Source organism: Tauraco erythrolophus, chromosome 6 (genome assembly GCF_009769465.1).
Source record: "Tauraco erythrolophus isolate bTauEry1 chromosome 6, bTauEry1.pri, whole genome shotgun sequence".
NCBI lineage: Eukaryota > Metazoa > Chordata > Aves > Musophagiformes > Musophagidae > Tauraco > Tauraco erythrolophus.
The window spans coordinates 48403125-48423189 of NC_141470.1; the positions used below are offsets into that span (position 1 = coordinate 48403125).

The following is a 20065-nucleotide window of genomic DNA, read 5'->3' on the forward strand; positions in this document are numbered from 1 at the left end:
TCATGTGGCACAGAGGAGATGAAGGGAGGACGACTCTAACTGTAGACTTGATTATTTGAAGGAGAGTTACAAAGACAGTGGAACCAAACTCTTGGTAGTAACAGATGGTGAGAAGAAGGCGGAGAGAATACAACAGAATACAAGTAGTATTTTGGGAAACTCAGGCAGGACATAAGGTGAAATTTCTTCATAAGGTGAGTAGGGCAGCACTGGCACAGGTTACTGATTAGAACAAAATAATTGGTAGTCTCCATCATGGAAAGTATCTAAGTCTCAAGTGGGTAGCCTGTTGGCAACATCACTATTCCTAGGGGGAGGCTGGACTGGACACCTTCAGAGGTCCCTTCAGCCAGCATTTCTGTGGTCCTTTGACTACGGATATCAGAAGATGATCCAAGGAAACAGCTTCTGTGAGCTAAGCTGTAACTTGCACAGTGGCAACTTTTATCTCATCTCAACTTTACCAGAGCATATGTGAACATGTTCTTAGTGTTCAATTCTTTGTACAGAAAATGGTTTTATTAAGGTATTTGTGATTATCTTTTGCTAAATATAAATAGCTGAACTTATTTCATACCGTGCTAAACTTTTGTCAGCCACGTCTTGTCCCTCTTGTACCAGATTTATACTGTTACGCTACAGATTGTTTTCATGGAATCATGGAATGGTTTGGGTTGGAAGGGTCCTCAAAGATCATCTAGTTCCAACCCCCCTGCATCAAAGCTGGTTGTTAAGATTTACAGAGGCATCAGCAGACTGTGGATGACTGTCACTGGTTTTCTCTCAAAGTCTCTTCTTGCAGAGAGATTATAAAAAAAAAAAAAGGCCTTTTATATATGGGTGTTTTGAGGCCTCCAGCAACTTATTTTTCTGGATCATTAATTTCTGCAGTCCATGTACCTCTGTTAACTTTTTGAGGTAATGTGTTCAGACCCAGGCAAGTTTTATGAGTTCATCAGAAGTAAAGTATACTTGGAGCACACTGGATTATAGCTCAATTCATTTTGCATCCCAATTAAGTGGAAGACAGGTCTTGTCACCGACAAGTCTCTTTCCCATGTTAAATCTATCCTGCTTCAGGTGTGACGCAGAGAATGAGAATGACTTACATGAATAGACGAAGACTGATCCAAGCTCTTGTCTGTACTCTTTAAGATGGAAGCTGGCTTCAACCTGGACCTGAAGCCATGACAGTGAGATACCATGCTATCTGGGTATTCTCTACCTATTAGCTTCTTCCCTAGCTACTTGCTTCTCCCTGCCTAGTAACTCAGCACAGCACACAGCATAAATAGAGGACCTTAGGTCCCTTTTCTTTCTTTGAGAGCTGGTTGATGTTTTTTCCTCACTGTTCCACACCAGGTATTTCTACAGATAGTAGTAAGGTGCACCTAAGATCAGAATCATTCCAGCAGCAGACACAGCTCTAGGGACTGCTTTGCCCGTAAATTACTGCTTGCTTGGCATGCCGAGGGCATACGGTAATCTGTCTTGGGCACCAGCCACCAGTCCAGTTTGTAACTCTGAACTTCTCTAGCACAGTACTCTCAAGAATTCTAAGTTTGTACAGGCAGTTTGCTCTTCTGCTTCCAGTATTCATCCCACTCTGCTTTGATTCTGATTTAAATGAAGATTTTATTTTCCCTTTACTTTTGATTATATAAAAAAAAAGTAATTGTTTAAACTCTGTTGGACAGTTAGCTTTATCTATAGATCACATAATGAACAGAGTCTTCATTTCCAGGTGGCCTTGAATTAAACACATTATTATCTTCCTGTAATCAGCTCATTACATTAATTTTCTTGCAGAATTGGTCCGGATGACCTCTTCTTTCCTTCCCCTCAGCTGTGCACAGCAGGACATCCTAAAAGATGGCTGCCTATGCCACTGATGCAATTTTGTGCTCACGGTTCTTGGGCAGTACTTCTCCTTTAGAAGAATTAAAAGCTAGAGAGATTATCTCAGCATGCACTTACAAGAACACAAGCAAATATTTATGGTACCTATAGATACAAAAGATTTATCAGTGCTATGAAAAATTCTGTTGTGTCATCACAAACTTAAGCAAATGAGGTGCAATGTCACAGCCTGAGAGCTGCGTTAAGTCAGTGGTTCCCAATCATTCTGTCCTAGAAAGAAAATTAGCAGAGTCTATCACTGGATGCAGCCCTATTCCCAGCCTTCTTCCCAGGGCTGTTGCTGCCTCTTCGAAATCATGTTCTGGAAGCAGTTTTCAAAGCCCACAGAAGACATGTGGTTTGCTCATTTGTACTCCACTCTTTTATGCTCACAGAACCAATGCTAGGTTGGCAGTTCAGAACATTCTCCTGTCTTACATAGTTGTTTCTCTTTGTACACAGATGACTTCCCTGCCTCCCAGGTCATTTCCTAAATGCCCATTTCTGGGTCACGGACTTTTCATTTTCTGAGTGTCATACAGAATTAGATCAGGTCTGTCTCTCACTCACAATGGCATTAGATAACAAGCTTGACGGCAAGTCAGTAACTCAGCAAATTCTCAACTCAGTCACATCTAAACATAAGGTTTCAAAGGACTAGATACTTCCCATGACCACTTGCTATCAGTAGTTCGCAGCATTTGCTACAATTTCAAACTGCAGAGGATAAACAGTATGGTTTCTTGTCCTTAAATCACAGGAACAATTGAATCCTGGAATAAATGATTGCTTGTCATTTGCTATGTATTTGTAGGGAACTGAAGACATAAGAAATGAGAACCACAGACTTAGTCCTGCCTAATAGTATTCGTTCTCCCAGGGCGCAGCTGTAAATACACCAGGCCTAGGATACAGAAAGGACACGTTCTGGCATAGAATAAGATATTAAAACCCACATCCGATTATTTTAGACATTAAATTACTAGAGCTCTCTGCAGCATTGTATAAGGAATTAATTGCACATATACACACATTCACCTGCTATGAAATAAGCAGAGCAGACACACTTTCGCCATGAGGAAAAGCTGCCACATACATACTAAATTGGACTTTGATACTGCAGGCAACACCTCTTTGAAACTGCCCAACCAACCCTGAACTGCCCGTAAGCAAAGCAGCTCTGCAGACATATGCAGGGCTCCTCCACCAGAGCTGGCAGATGGCAGAGGCAGTAGATCCAAAAGAAGCCTGGAGGGAACAGCACAAGGGATGCGGCAGCATTAACAATACACTGAAATAACTAACATGGAGAAAAAGAAAAGAAAAAAAAAGCCAGCTCAAAACTGGTAAGAGATCTTTAATTTAAAAACTTATTCATTGGGAAAGTGCAACAAAATACCCCAGGGATAGCGCATCCCACTCCAACAATTAAAATTGCATTAAAAAGCAGATAGGACGGGCTGAGTCTTAAAAAGAGGTGGCACAAAAGCTAGTGCTTTCTTTGTTTCAGTATATTTATCTTTGGGTGACAGAGATAGTCACTGATTAATTTTTTAGGTACTTAATTTACAACTTCATTGCTTCTACTTGCAAGTTGTTCTGTTCCTTAAAGATGCTAGCTTGGGACCGGAGGACCATAATCTGCAGGCACTTAAGAGGGGAATGGGAATGTAGGGCTCAGTCACATAGTTACTGTTGGGAGGAGACCCAGCAGGGAGCTACTAGATATTCTAAGTAGATATTGCTCCAGTTGTTTCTCTCTAAAACCTGAGGTATGCAAAAAAAGACCTGTTCCATTGTTAAGAGCGGTTTCTGCTGCAGCCGAGGGAGAGCAAACAGGCAAAAGGAGAGCACAGGACTACAGCAAGCTTACCGCAGGTGTTGCTCAAGGGAGCTGCTAGTTTCTGATCACTGAACCAGTTTTTGCTGTAGAGGTAATTCTCTTGGAAATGCTGCAGGTAGGCCTCACACCCATAGCAGCCTATTCTCACTCATACTTGTTACTGCACTTCAGCTGAGGTTTACAAGCCCAACAGGATTCTTTAACACATAGCAATTACATATCTTTCGCTAGCACTTTCTGCCCAATGATTCCAAAATACTTTATGAGCATCACTGAACCAAGCTTAAAATTCTCTGACACACAGGTATTTCAAAGGGAACCGAGTACAGTAAACATCTGCAACAAAACAGCAACAGGGTTCATCTCCTGAGTCCCAGTCCTGATCTTATCTTTCTTTTCCTTTTACATTCTTTTTCTTCCCCAACCTATTTCTTACAGCAAGAAAGACCACATTTATTCCGCAGAAATTTATTAATCCCAATACAGACAAGTGAATTCTAGTATGATTACGTTAGTTCCCAATTCCATATGGAGGTTGCTTGTCCAGTCCATGTCAACATGATCTCCTGGTCTCAGCTGTCTGGATTTGGTTTATGTCTCTTGGCCCTGCTGTCCTCCTGATGGTGACTGTCTTCAGAGAGTGCTTGGCCCTTTCTGTTTGTCCCAGATTCCTCTGGAAATTTCTGGCCCTCAGCCAACACCTGCCGAATAGTCATATTAATGCGGGAAGACTGCAAGTACTTGACACAGACTTGCCAATCCTCATCAGAGCTGTGCTCAATGACTGAACCAACAGGAAGGTCTAAAGAAAGTGCTTGCTCCAGGCATGAAGGCAAAGCTGTCCCTTCAGGGTTGGGGAAGACCCGGGGGACAGCATGGTACCGCAGACGGCTGAAGCCAGACATCACCATGATATCTCCACTGTGCATGAACATTGCTGTCGGGGCCTCCTCCCGCTTCAGGCCTCCAAGCAAAAATATTGAGGATTGCCCAAAACTGCAGATGGTATGAAGATGGAGAGAGAAGAGAAAACAAATTCAGGTAGAGAACAATTATACGTAGAGTAAGAAAATATTAGCAGCTACATCCCTTTATAAAAATAAAAAACAACCACCGAACAAGAAAACCAGAGGGACTCCTAGTAACAACTTTACAATGAGAACATGGAAAACAGACTAAGAGGCCTGGTTCAAGGTAGGCAGCATGAGCAGTTGCCCTGCCAGGTTTGAAGCTCTGCTGAGATATTTCATCTTTGCCTGCCAGTACTCAATTGGCACTCTGCTGCTTTAGGACAGAACTGTGCTCTGTGCAAAGAGCTCTTCCACCCCAGGTGCCACATCCATGCTATTCAAGCAGTCTTCAAAGAAAAACTTCAAAAAAATGCCCTCAAGCTACAGCTTCCTACTATTCAAATCTTCAGAGAGTGAAGATTATATACCCAATTAGCAAACTACATCATACCGACTTCCTATAACCATATGCAATTATAGAAAAAAAGCCACCAATCCTTCTGTGACACCTGAGCGCTTTCCTTGACTCACCTGAATGATAAAAGGGGCCGAGAATGGTCTAGTTCAGACTCATCCGCATGAATTCCCAGTGAAGAGTCAAAATGGTAGTAGTTCAAGATCCCTGCTTGGGCTTGGAAACCCCGGAACCCACAGGCTGTGGCAACTTGTTCTGACAGGAATGCAAGGTCTGAGGGGAAAGGAGTGTGGTGATTTGCTGAGTACTTCTGGAAGAAGGAGAGTGGAAAAAAAAAAAACAAACAACAAACCACACCCAGAACATCAGAGCAGAAAATACAATTAGCAACAAACACTGAATGAGAACTCAGAAATCTGGCTGATAGTCATGGAGAAGGACATCATATTTACCTGGAAAATGACTACAACATAGGCAGAACCACAGCAAGTTTACCTCTTATCATTTAATTCTGGGGCTATGCTGAGACTGCCAGAGAATCAATTAATTGTGGAGTTAATCATTGTATCTGGATGGCAAACTTGAAGTCAGTAAGATTAGTACCTAAGGTTACTACCAACATCCTGAGGACTGACTTGGTCACTACCTAAAGCTGCCAATGGAAAGACAGTTCCGTATCTCATCAACAGAGCACTGAAACGAGCATCTTTGTTCCTTCTTTGAAGAGTAAGACAAACTGCAATCAATTGCAAACCTGCTTTTTCTCTCTCCCATGAGTGATGCTGAGAGGACTGGACGGGAATAACCAATTTTTTGTTAAGGTGACCCAATAATAGGCTGACCTGGTAAATACAAGGCTGCAAGCAGATTTGCTTAAGTATCTGCAATATACTGATAAGACTGCATATTCACTCTGTCATCCTTTCTCAGCCTTCATCACACTCAGTCTTATGAAAATGTTTATTTTGGTCAGGAGCTCCAAAATAGCTGTTAGTTGGTGAGACTGTACTATACTGCTTTGACTCTCACGTTCAAAGTCACATCAGCAGCAGTCTTTTCCTGCTCTCGCTCGCTCCTCCAAAGAGGAGTAGTTTCTCAGAAGTAGCTGTCTTCAAGCACTCAAGGTCATTCTCACCTTAAGTAGTTAATGATGCTTTTGTGACCACCCGTTTTGGAAGGGTAAAAATGCTCACTTACTCTGAAATAGAGTCACAGGTCTAGAGCTGAGTATATGCTACCATGTTACCTTTCAAAGGAAAGAAGGCAGCAATGTGTTTTTGCTGTTAAATCCTTTACAAGCATGGTTTATTACAGCTTTTCCTCAAGCCATAAGCATTTTATTCCATGTTACCCCCCTCTACCTGCCATTCTGAGTGCTTACAGCTAAGAAAAATGGAGAATTTAATTCCAGTACCTTAGTATCCCAATTATAATGGTAACCAAGGGTCACCCAGCGCAGCTTCTCCAATAAGCTTCTGGGCTCCTGTTTACTGGAACCTTTCCTTCTGCAAAGACAAAATGGAAAAAAATAGGATATGTATTAATTTCTGAGGTGTTTTCTGGTAGCACAGCATACAGTAATGAGATTCACTCATCCATATGACAGCCTATTAAAACCATCAATGCTAAACTTTTTTTTTCCAGTGCCATTACTTTTTACCTCCGAAGACATTGCATATTCAGTTCATGCAATTTGTGCAAGCTATAGGGCCTACCGCCAGCTGCTGTCAGTTTGAAAGCTTGTATTTTCAACATGGTACATAATCGGTTATCAAATAGAGACAAAACAATGAACTGGTGCAGATTTAGAAGTCAGAATTAAGCATGTACTATTTGAGCACCTGAAAGTGAAAGAAGAGAATCTGTGAATATCTAAAAGCTGCAAACACAAGGTAAAAAACATTCTAGGCACTTAACAGAAAATGACAAGAAAGGAAAATGCTTCGCCTGACAGTGAAGCATGTCAAGCTGCACAATACTGCAGAGGGCAGTTCTACTACTTGGTACTTTTACAAGAAGTCCTTAGGATGGACTGACTCAATGTTCAGTATGAAGCTGCTCTAGCTATGACCATACACTTCTTGTTATGCCAAGAAGTCTAGATTGCAGGTGTCTCCTATCCAGACTGCTATGCAGGACAAAAAACGGTTCTTCTCAAGTGACAACCCTAATGCCCAGGAATTCAGTGGCCTGAAGCCATACGCCAATTTACCATTCTTACTCGAGGGTGGTGAAGGCAGGAAGAGACCTCAGGGATGAGCTCTTACTATGGCCTATGCAAAAGTCCTTAAAAAATTACAGAATATTACTATAGTATATCAGATAGAAACATGCTAGTGACAAATATGAAAAGAAGGTACACATCCATCTTTTAGTCCACTTATTCCAGCAATTTAATCTTATCTTCTCAAGCTAGGTCATGTGTTATGGTAAAGAAAGAGAGAAAAGGGAAATGTACTCAGACCATCACGATAAACAGTAGATGGTTGGCTCTCATTTATAGCCTCGTTAGTTCAGTAAGAGATGCTCTCTTTTACAAAACACGGTTCATATTTGTGCTGCCATGGTCAGGTCTCAGACAAGCATCTGCACCCACAACTCATTCTTCTACATTTTTCCATCGATAAACTTAACATTCATAATTGAACAATTTTAGCACATGCCTTTCGAAAGTGCCCTTCTTCTTCTTTGCTACAGTGCTAGAATGTTTGCACAACAGCAGGAACTCTAATACACTCAGTAGGTCCTTATTCCCAATACTTAGTATTTTGCATGTGATTTCACACGTGATTGCTAAGGAGAGGAACGGCTGAGCGCTATATATCTGGAAACAATGAGTTCCTAGAGCTGTAGCAGCAGGTGCTCGTACAAGAGAGTACAGAGACATTCTGATATAACTGTGTGTGAAAGAGAACAAGACTAAACACCAGGGGGGCTTTGGTCTGAAGCGCTCTTATTTTCTTTATTCATGGTAAATGATTGCATCTATAAAATTCCCCCAGCCTTCTCCTTATACACAAGGATATATATCTGTCTTGTAGCAATGCCCTATCTCCTTTTATGCTTTTAATTGTCCGCAGCACTAAATAAAATACCCAACCTCCACTTTGTGAAGAGAGTATGGCATACATTTCTAGGAGCATAGCATACCTTTCTTTGTGAAGAGAGTACAGCATACATTTCTACCTTGTGATTCGTGCATCCTCAAAAGAGCAGATAAGCCATGACCCAAACACATTTATGCATTTTCCTGATGGCTTTAAAAAGCATTAAAGTTGTGTCCAATCTTGGAAGCAGACCCTTTTTTAGTTAAGCACTGTGTTTCTCCCCTCCCTGAAAGACTCTCACTCCAGATACTAGGCAAGCTGGCTAGTTTGATCTGCTGTCCCCTAGGTAAAAGCACAAATACAGCAGTTTTCTCACTTGAAGACTAAGACAAGTGCTTAATAAAACTGCCAGTGTTTCTGCCAGCCATCACTCTTCCAAACACCGTTTTCAACTGAACTGGATTCAGCTGCAAATTAACCTCTGTTCTGATCATTCTCTGTGTTTGCAGGAAGTGCTGCTGGGAAAGGCCTGTCAAGCTGGAAGGGTACCCCACTTTTTTCAGCTGTAGGGCACAATGCACAATACTTTCAAACAAGAATTTTTCATCCTTGATGGAACACAAATATAAAAGTCAGTATTTTAAACACAACAAAGGCATCTGAATTTCTGTAACAAATTCTGACTGAGCCTGGAAAACATGCTTGAGGGCATAACTTTTCTTCTAGGTGCAAATATTTAGAAGTCCAAATCTTGCTTTTACCATTCTATATCTTGTAGATATTAAGAGTGGTTTTTAAGAAAAAATCTCAGCACGTCAATTTTACTAAGAGACTGAGGGGGAAGATGAGAGTTGTAGGGAACTCTGGTCACTACATCACATGAAACATCATTATGAAGAATAAGTAGTGAAATAAACAAGATAATGATAAATACCCAAATAACTAAAAGATTGTGTACTGTAAATAGCATCTATCTTGTATGTATTCTCACAGGTGAGTCTAATTAGAAAAACAAAGCCTTTAAAACTTGGACTTTAAAATTTTCTACTTGACTTCAAAACTTGGACAAATTCTCCAGTAACTTCCAAACCAGGTAGAGGAAAGGCAGCTGTGTCAGCCACAGAACTCTGAGCCTGTGGGAATCTTTCAGAGTAAACAGGATTGCCATTAAAATGGTACATTTAATCACCATCTCAGATTGAATGAAAAAAAACCACCACTAACCCAAACTAAAACAAAGAAATACTTTGAAAAATAAAAACACAGAAACTAGCTGACTTGAGAAGTTCAAAAGAGTGCAGATAACAGCCTTTCAATTACAGTATACTAGGTCTGACAGGTGACTGGGAAGAAGAGCTAGCATAAGTAGGGTGTTTGGAAAGGATTCCTTTTGCCTCAGGAAAACTTAGGCCTAGAGGGATCTCATGGTTCCACTTGTAGCTGAGCTTAGCGAGCTTGCAAGCACCATGATATCAGCCAGGGTCACTATTTACATTTGACAGATGGCTTTGGAATAATTTGCTACTAAAAAAATCTCATTGTGTGAAAGCAGAGAATTAACAAGGATGCAGACCAAGCCATGAAAAATACATCTTTAACTTGGCATGTCTGACACCATCGGTGTACTGCCAGCATGTATACCGTCTTTTTCAGCTTCCCTTCCCTGCTTGTTTTTCTTAGAACTTCTCAGAGCTAAGACCTTCTGGCTCCATTAGTTTTGACCACCAAAGGTTACTCCGGACTTACCTCAGCTGCTCCTTGCTCTGTCCCCACAGGTCAATGGTCTTCTCAGGAGCCATGTGCAGGTCCAGGTTGCAGACATTGGGTTTCTGGGGGTATAGCTTGAGACACTGCTTCACCCAGTGACGCTGGCAGCCCGGAAGGAAAGGGTTTGGTATGAAAATAAACCCTGACAACAGAGAAAAAGGGAGAGGATGGGAAGAAAGTATGATTAAGTATTTCCCATTTTTTTCTAAAACTAGGGCAAAGGAGCAAAGGGTTAGAGGCACTGAAAAATCACCTTAGACATACGACCACTGATTTTGCATGTAAGGTGAAGAAATCTGTTAACAGGTCTGAATAGATAAGTTAAAACCTATTTTTTTTTCAGGACAAACAAATGGTGGCCATAAGGTAGAATGCAGGGAGGATAGCCAATGCTGGTGCAAGTGGAAAATGACAAAAAAGGACATGTGTGTAAGGCATAATGATTACAGCTAGGAGTAAGAACTTGGAAAGCCAATTACTTTGGACTAAATTTGATTCTGAAATGATTCAGTGAGATTCTTCTCTTGAACCCTGCTAAGATGAAGTAATTCTGGCCTAGTTTTTCTAGACTTCAAACAAACCTTGTTGCTGCCTCTGAACTCATACTGTCTGCTTATCGCTACTTCAGCGTCACGAACTGCAGAGAGCAATTCATGGGATAAGCAACTCTCTAGTAACGTAAACTGTCTTCTCCTTTTCTTCATGCTTGTTTCCAGGTCTGGTTGTATCAATCTTTGTGTTTTGGTATGGTAATACTCAAAGGGATGAAAGCCAAATTATATCCCAAACTGCTTGTTGCCGACTGCAAATACTTTGCAGTCATTGTTAATTAACAAAACAAAATAAACAAGTAGCTAGTCTGCACATTCGTTTAGCCAGGCACCTTAGGCAGAGTTCAAGCAGCTGCCCAAATAAGAGGGTTAGCAGAGATGTAATTGATTGATTTGGTCTATATCTTAACAGACAAGAGTCCTTGACATAAGATCTGCCATCACCAGGAGTGCTAACAGGATTCTTCACTGGAATTTTCTCCCCAGCACCCCAGGGGTGTTTCCTTCCAGGCCAGGGTTGATGATATTGATGAATCAGTGTCTGACGGGAAGATGCTATTAATCTGTATTGGACCTACTCTGAGAGTCAAGGCGCTCTCTCAAAGACTGTCGATTCAGTAAGACTCACCAACACAAAATTCACATACAAAGAGAGATAGGAGTATAGAAGGAACAAAGGAAAAGAAGGTTTCAGGGTTTACCCTACTGTGTCTTTTTGAACTTCTCAGTCATATCAAGTTAAACGGAGACAAAAATAGATGAAAAAGGAAGAGGCAAGGCTAGGAGTCTCAGCAGGATAGAAACTTGCCTTGTGGCCTTATGAAAGTGGTAATAAAACCACAGAAAAAGCTTCCTGCCAGTATATTTCACAGACCTCACAAGATTAATTTAACTAGTTGGAAAAAGAGCCTTCAGTGTATTAATAATATACTGTCATTCATTTCACTCCATTCACTGCACCATCAGACTATGGCAGCCTTCTGATAGGTCTGGTTACAAGAAGTTTCTTTGCCAGAAGCATTAAATTTACTTTCTGTTGGCTTCTGCATAGAAGAGAATAATAATATTGTCCTTCCCATCTGCAGCTTTTGATGTGAGGTTCTCAAAGCACTTTACTACATTCATGAAATGACACTCTACTATTTAGGTATTATCTCCAGGTATTAATGAAGGAATTGACGCCTGGAGGGCTAGTTACATACAGAGCTGAGAACAAAAATCCAAATTTTATGACTTGTACAGAAGCTTAGAACATGCTTATGTCTCTCCAAATCTTTCATTTCTCACTTCTAAGAAACCAGATTAGTCTAGATTTACAAAAGTGAGAACAACTAAAAAGCGCCTTACTGCTATGCTTCTGATGTCAAGAAAGGCAAAAACCCCTGAATTTCTAACAGTTGCAGAGTTTTACTATAAAATTCTACACTAATGTTCAAGACCAATAGTTCCTGGGAGGGCCAATAGCATGAGAAATCAGTGACTTACCATACATGGGAGTGAGAATAGTAAGAAATACATTTATGTAGCAATCTTTCTGACCTGACTAAAAAACACCACAGACAAGCTTTGAAGCAACACAATTAAACCTCTTGGCCTTGAAAGAGTTGGTGTGAGTGGAACAGCGAAAAGATTAATTCTTTCTACAAAAGGAATCTGCCTTGAGGAAGCAGATGCAATTCTCTTACTGCAGCAAAAGCTTGCAGCACACTAGGAATTAATTTACACCTAGTGAAAGCGGTTTCTGGCCTCAGCCAAAGGAAGGATAAGACACGCAGATGTCTAGCAACAAGAACAACCTCATAAAACCAATTTGTGTCACTTACAAAGACCCAAAGACAGCACCACCCACATCTCACAGAACTCAGGACACCGCAACAGAAACTCACCCAGTTTCCTTCGTCTTATATTTCATTGCTCACCAAATGACTTCCCTTCTATTTGCCCATAAACAAACTAAAGAAATTCAAACTTATTTTGGAGGTCTGTCAGGGCAGTTGGTTAACTACCTTATAGTGGTGCTTTAGGATGTCCAGATAAAGGTAGTTACAAAAGGTAAGATATTATTCTTGACCACAGATGCTTGATTCTAAATAGGACTGAGAATTTGTTAATGTATTTGCATTTCATTTTTGTGAAGAGCTTGCTTTGTCAAAGCAGAAGTGGAACAGTTGTATTCCCCCCCTCCATGTAATTGCTGGGAAAGACATTTAAATGGACATGAAATGACAAGTGAAACCAAGCAAGGGCAGCTATAATACGGCAGGTAAATGGAACAAAAATTTATAGAGGCAAGAAGAGGTAGAAGCTTTTCTCCTGAAGTTATTCAATTCCCTGTGTATTAACCATGCCAGATGGCTAGCGTGGCTGCCTCAGTTTCAGAAATGGTAGGCTGGCTTCATAGCAGCCCACACAAATACTGCAGTCCCAATGAATCAAAAGAAACATTAGAAAAAACAAAATCAAACAAACAAAAATTCCTGAAATAAGGAGGATGTGGGGCACTACGAACTCCTCAGCCTTACCAAAACCCCTGGTAAGGTTATGGAACAAACCTTCTTGACAACCATTTCCAGACACAAAGTGGCTGGGAACAGCCAGCACGGATTTACTGAAGGCAAATTTTGTCTAACCAGCCTTACTGCCTGCTACAGTGAGATTCCCAGACCAGGGGCGAGCAGGGGATGCTGTTTACCTCGGCTTTAGCAAAGTTTTCCAGTCCCTCTCCTGCAGCATCGTTGGAGCCAAACTGGGAGGTTATGGATTTCATGAGTGAACTATAAGGGTGAGCAAAAGCTGGCTGGGCCACCAGGCTTTAAGAATAGTGATTTGATGGTTCAAAGCCTAACCAGTGGCTGTTATGAGCTGCGTTCCTCAGGTTGATACTGGGGCCAAGAGTGATAACTACATCTGCATCAACAACCTGGACGATGAGACATTCATCCTCATCACAGTTACAGATAACACTAAACTGGGGCAGCAGTAGATAGGCTGGAGGCTACTGCTGCCACTGAAAGGGACCTTGTCAAACCGAAGGAATGGGCTAACAAGAATCTCAGGAAGTTCAGTGATAATCCTGCACCTGGGGCAGAATAACCCCATGCAACAGTACGGCCTGAGAACCTGAGGACCAGAGAGCAGATCTAAATCAAAGGATCAGGGGGCCTTGGTCAGTAGTGCACCCTTGCATCAACAAAGGCTGATTACACTCACCTGCATTAGTAAGAGCTACCTAAAGGGGCATTATAGAGAAGGTGAAGACAGATTCTTCTCAGAGATGCGTAGCAAGATTATGAAAGCCTACAGTCACAAATTACAGCACAGAAAATTTTGATTAGATAAGGTGAAAAAAATCACAACAAGAATGGCCAAACGCTGGAACACATGCCCAGAGAGAGTGTGTAATCTCTATCCTTGGAGATTTCCAAAACTCACCCATCTAGAGCGCTGAGCGACCTGATCTAGCTTTCAATTTGACCCTGCTTTAAGCAGGGAGATGGACTAGATCTCTGGAGGTCCCTTAAAACCTAATATCTTTCTGTGATTCTACCAGGTGATCTACAAACCTAAGATCCATTCCAGTTTTTGAAATAACCTGCCTATTGAAATTACTCTGTACCTTGAATAGGACAAGAGGTTCTTATTCACTTATTGTACTCAGTGTTATACACCAGCAAGTAGATACCACACTTCAGCCCTGAAACGACTGTATTTCAGTCATTTATCTAATTTTCATGATTTAAGTTGAGGAAAAATAGATGCTACAGAAATACAAAATTTCTATCAAAGGCAACAGGAATCCATTCTCACAGGGGATGGTCCGGTTGATCAGAGACTGTGAAACAACTGGCCATTCTGTTCTCACTTTCATATATATTGCTGCATACCACCCTTTAGCTGACTTGTTTGTCCTCCTGCACTTAAAATAACATTAAATTACATTTCAGTAAACCAAACCAGCTTTTTCAGGCAGGGCAACGCATATAAGATGGAAGATGTCTGAATCCAAAGCAACAAGGTTGTGTTTAATTTTTCTTGAAATCAGAAGTACCTACCTGGATACCCATTGAGCCCATAGGCTTTCCACTGGCTAACTGGCTGTAATCCTGCTCTGTAGGCATCTTGGTCACTCAATGAAGAAATACTGAGCTGTGATCTGAACACCTGGCAAAAGAAAACAGATCTATTTTTTTAAAAAAAAAAACAAAACACACAATTCAGGGCAGGGGGTGGAGGGAAGAAACACACTAATCCAAAAATAGCACCTGTAAGAAAGAGTGCCACCATATTCCAAGGTAAGTCTCTTGGAAACACCAACTGTACCTCAGAACTATTGTCTAAGCAACTGTGATCAAAACAGGGCACGCTGCTAACAGAGCTAGTACGTACTCAACACAAGACTCAAAAGGTACCTACAGTTTTTACAACACTTGAGGATCAGGAGAGATGTTCTCCATTCATTAAAGAAACCCAAACAATTTATACCAGCAAGAAAAAATCTGGCACTATTTGTCCATTTCTACGGTACAGTATTATTATTATAAAACATTCTGATAATTATGAATCTCCATTAGAGAGCAATATTTAGTACCCATAACACTTTATACTGTCAAAGAATGTTCCAAATACAAGTTGCTCATGATCTCATGGGGCAGATGACTATTCTCATCTGTAATTTACAGGAGGAGAAGTAGTACAATGATGAAGCGGCCAAAGCTGTCTCATGTGGAGGACTGCAGAAACCTTGTAAATTCTGAATACCACATTGCCACTTCTGTTTTCAACAGCAGGGACAACAGCTCAAGACTTAGCAAGGAGAGGCTGGTGGGGAATGTGCAGCTCAAGGGGAGCCTTGGCTGCAGCGACCATGAAATGGTGGAGTTCAAGATCCTTAGGGCAGCAAGGAGGGTGCACAGCAAGTTCCCTACCCTGGACTTCAGGAGAGCAGATTTAGGCCTCTTCAGGGATCTGCTTAGTAGAGTACCATGGGATAAGGCTCTGGAGGAAAGAGGGGCCCAAGAAAGCTGGTTAATATTCAAGGATCACCTCCTCCAAGCCCAGGGGTAATGTATCCCAACAAAGAGGAAGTCAGGCAGAAACGCCAGGATGCCTGCATGGATGAACAAGGAACTCCTGGACAAACTCAAACACAAAAAAGAAGCCTACAGAGGGTGGAAGCAGGAACAGGTAGCCTGGAAGGAATACAGAAAAATTGTCTGAGCAGCCAGGAATCAGGTTAGAAAAGCTAAAGCCCTGCTAGAATTAAACCTGGCCAGGGACATAAAGGGCAACAAGAAAAGTTTCTACAGGTATGTCAGTGACAACATGAGGATCAGGGAAAACGTGGGCCCTCTCCGGAAGGAAACAGGAGACCTGGTTACCTGGGATATGGAGAAGGCTGAGGTACTCAACAACTTTTTTGCCTCAGTCTTCACCAGCAAGTGCTCTAGCTGCTCTGCCCAAGTCACACAAGGCAAAGGCAGGGACTGGGAGAATGGAGAACCACCCACTATAGAAGATCAGCTTTGAGATCATCTAAGGAACCTGAAGGTGCACAAGTCCATGGGACTTGATGAGGTACATCTGTGGGTCCTGAGGGAATCAGCGGATGAAGTAGCTAAGCCACTATCCATCATATCTGAGAAGTTGTGGCAGTCCAGTGAAGTTCCCACCAACTGGAAAAAGGGAAATATAGCTCCCATCTTTAAAAAGGGAAAAAAGGAAGACCCAGGGAACTACAGGCCAGACAGTTTCACCTCTGTGCCCAGCAAAATCATGGGGCAGATCCTGGTAGAAACTGTGCTACGGCACATGGAAAATAAGGAGGTGATTGGTGACAGCCAACATGGCTTCACTAAGGGCAAATCCTGCCTGACAAATTTGGTGGCCTTCTATGATGAGGTTACAGTGCTGGTGGATAAGGGAAGAGCAACTGACATCGTCCACCTGGACTTGTCCAAAGCTTTTGACACTGTCCTACACAACATCCTTTTCTCTAAACTGGAAAGACATGGTTTTGATGGATGGACCACTTGGTGGATAAGGAATTGGCTGGATGGTCGCACTCAAAGAGTTGCAGTCAACAGCTCAATGTCCAAGTAGAGGCCTGTGATGAGTGGTGTTCCTCAGGGGTCAGTACTGGGGCCAGTGCTATTTAACATCTTTGTCGGCAACATGGACAGTGGGATCGAGTGCACCCTCAGCAAGTTTGCAGATGACACCAAGCTGTGTGGTGTTGTGGACACGCTGGAGGGAAGGGATGCCATCCAGAGAGGCTAGAGAGGTGGGCCTGTGAGAATCTCATGAAGTTCAACAAGGCCAAGTGCAAGGTCCTACGCATGGGTCGGGACAATACCAATCACAGATAAAGGCTGGGCGGAGAGTGGATTGAGAGCAGCCCTGAGAAGGACTTGGGGGCGTTGGTTAACAAGAAGCTCAAAACGAGCCAGCAATGTGCACTTGCAGCCCAGAAAGCCAACTGTATCCTGGGCTGCATCCAAAGAAGTGTGGCCAGCAGGTCGAGGGAGGTGATTCTGCCCCTCTGCTCAGCTCTCGTGAGACCCCACCTGGAATACTGCGTTCAGCTCTGGAGGCCCCAACAAAGAAGGACATGGGAGCTGCTGGAGCAAGTCCAGAAGAGGGCCAAGAAGATGATCCGAGGGCTGGAGCACCTCTCCTATGAAGACAGGCTGAGAGAGTTGGGGTTGTTCAGCCTGGAAAAAGGATGGTGCCAGGGAGACCACCGGCACCTGCCTGCCACACTTTGTTCCTCAGGCCCAAAACAGAATGGGTTGCTATAAAGTACTTTTAGTACTTAAAGGTGACCTACAAGAAAGCTGGAGAGGGACTTTTTACAAGGGCGTGTAGTGACAGGACAAGGGGTAATGGCTTTAAACTGAAAAAGGGGAGATTTTGATTAGATCCAAGGAAGGAATTCTTCACTATGACAGTGGTGAGGCACTGGAACAGGTTGCCCAGAGAAGTTGTAGATGCCCCATCCCTGGAAGCGTTCAAGGACAGGCTGGATGAGGATTTGAGCAACCTGATCTAGTGGAAGGTGTCTCTGCCCATGGCAGGGGGGTTGGAACTAGATGATGTTTAAGGTTCCTTCCAACCCAAACCATTTTATGAAGATATATTTTCTTGACATACTGTCTTGGGTTGTAATAACACATGTATTTAAGCTGAAACAATCTAACTCTTGATGAAAAAAACCAAACTTATCCACTGTGTTCTCATTCCCTTCTTCCCTTAGGACTGGGAGTCATCTTAGGGATGGCAGGGTAGAAGCAGGTTGGTTTTGTTGTGGCTTAGTTTTCCAGTCCAGCTCTCCATGTGGCTGTGCAAAAGTAAAGGCTTGCATAAGGAAAGAAGTGGCCAGACATAGTGAGAGTAAGCAGGCAGAGACAGGCAACACTTGTTTATGACAATTTAAAGTGTACATGAAATTAAGGGCTTTGCACACAGACTCTGCAGCGGTGAATGTGCAAATCAGTCTCTCTTCAGGCTGTCAGCTTTAGTTAACGTCTTCTGAGCAATGGGTCTAAATTATGTACAGAGCATTTGTAAGAAAACTCTAAACTAGTGCTGGGCAGCAACTTCTGGCAACATGCTCAGTTTTACCAATTTTCCAGCTCCCTGTCAAAAGCAGCTTTGCAGCCCCCAGCCTTGAAGAGCTTAGTTCAGAGTCCTGTCTGCAGAACACCCCCAGGAAGACTCTTCCTTTGACTAAGAGTCTGCCACCTCTGCCTTTCCAAACTGCTTACGCACCCGCTGCTGCCAGGGCTTCTGGAGAACAGGAGCTGTTTCTATGCTGAAAAATTACATATGCTGAATCAGTTAAATAAGCCTGGTAGCAGGGCAGCTGGGGTATGTCACACTTCAGTGAAGAGCTCAATCACTTGAAGCAGTTTTCTGAGAGAAAAGGAACAATAGCATCTGGGCCAATCTGCCTGGCCTGTAGCTCTTCTTAAAGAGAAAAGCCAGATGTTTTTAACCTGAGGGAAAGAGGAATAAAAGATGTTTTGACTAGTAAGCTATCAGCTGATCTTAGAAGGTAACAGGCACAAAAAGGAATGATATGGAGAGGAGACAGATACTTGTGAGACTTTCAAGTACTTTGAATTTACCAGGGCTGTAACACTGGAATCCTTTATTTGATAAAGGATTGCTATAAGCTCAAGAAAGGCTGAAATGTTAACAACTCCCTTGTTTAATGTTAACACCTTGAACAATTTCATATGGGTCAGGTTTTATGTCCCGTTAACAATATCAAAATTATAGTCTGAAAAGATAGAAAAATATATATCCTAATAGAACAGTAAAAAGAAAAGGCTAAGCATTTGAAAGATGACAAATTAGGCAAAGTTTCATTTTAACTATATTTCCTACTTTTTTTTCATATAAGCTTATACATAGAAAATCTCATTAACAGTACTTCAGTGGATACCTGTTATCCTTTGTGAGGTGACAAAACGGAAGATGAGTTTAAAGGATCACTTGTCCATCACTCAAGACATGGTAAACTACTAAACATGATGGCTACTACTTTCAGATGTGCTCCTGACTGCGTGCCCCTAATCCACTGCAACGGCTGGACTTGCCCTGATGGCTAAAACGAATGTTTATTATACAGGAGCAAGAAAGGAGAAGAAACTTTATCAAAGGGAAGACGGCAAGAACCCTGGGCACACACTGCTGATCCCAGCTCTCACTCCTGCTCACTCAGGTAGTTCATGGCCAAGTCAAGGAGCAGTAGGCCCAGGGAATACAGTCAGCTCCAATAGTAAAACTTGCTTTTTGCCATCCACATGTTCCTTTGATTCCTTTAAGTAAAATGTTTCTACTGAAGGCTTTGGAGATCCCTTATTGCAGCATAGAGACCTAATTAAACCTTATGGGAGTAAATAAACACAAGCAAAAGGAGTAAATCCGTGAATAGGCAGTGCACTGGCCAGAAAGGGCTGGGATAAGCACCTTGTGCTCTCGGGCAGGGTCCTGTAACCCTGCAGGCAGCTAACCTAGCAAGGGGACCCTGTGCAAGCCTGCCCTGGGCCCTCAGAGCTGCCCACCCTTCCTTGGCTGCTCCTCTCTAGTCACACAACTAGTTTTTAAAAGTTATAGTGACCTGTAAAATGCTGAAGGACAGCATCTTCTAGCTAGCAACAGGACGGCATTAGAGACGTGGCGTCGAGCGCGAAGGGAAGCAGCAGGTGGAGAGAACAGGCTGCAGCAACATCGCCACAGCACCACGCTGAAACGCCGCGACATCGCTCAGGGAGGGGGACGAGCTCGGAGGGCGCCGCTCCGCCCGGCCCGGCCCCGCGCTCCGGAACGAGGCTATGAGGAGCCTGGCTTTACCTGGCTCCCCGGCACGGAGAAATCCACCACGCCCCGCAAGTCCGATATGTCGCGTTGCCGGTAGAAGCGAAAAAGCCGGCGGAAAGCGTCCTCCCCGCCTTCCCGGCTGAGGGCCGCCGCCGCCATCTCAGCCAGGCCGCGGCGGGCGGGGCTGCGCACTGCGGAGGCGGTGCCGC

At 42.8% G+C, this 20065-nt stretch overlaps 1 protein-coding gene across 2 annotated transcripts; it reads right to left on the reverse strand.

Moving 5' to 3' along the window:
- Positions 1-1738: 1738 nt before the first annotated feature.
- ALKBH1 (alkB homolog 1, histone H2A dioxygenase) lies at positions 1739-20039 on the reverse strand. Of its 2 annotated transcripts, none has more exons than XM_009986516.2 (6): positions 19890-20039; positions 14585-14693; positions 9961-10123; positions 6582-6672; positions 5284-5477; positions 1739-4738 (listed from the first exon to the last, which is right to left on the reverse strand). In XM_009986516.2, the coding sequence occupies exons 1-6, from the start codon at positions 20013-20015 to the stop codon at positions 4315-4317; spliced, it is 1107 nt and encodes a 368-aa protein (XP_009984818.2). In that variant the 5' UTR covers positions 20016-20039; the 3' UTR covers positions 1739-4314. The 2 variants fall into 2 exon arrangements, with proteins under 2 accessions (XP_009984818.2, XP_086470050.1); XM_086613924.1 differs by lacking the exon at positions 19890-20039 and adding an exon at positions 19657-19813.
- Between the last annotated feature and the right edge of the window lie 26 nt (positions 20040-20065).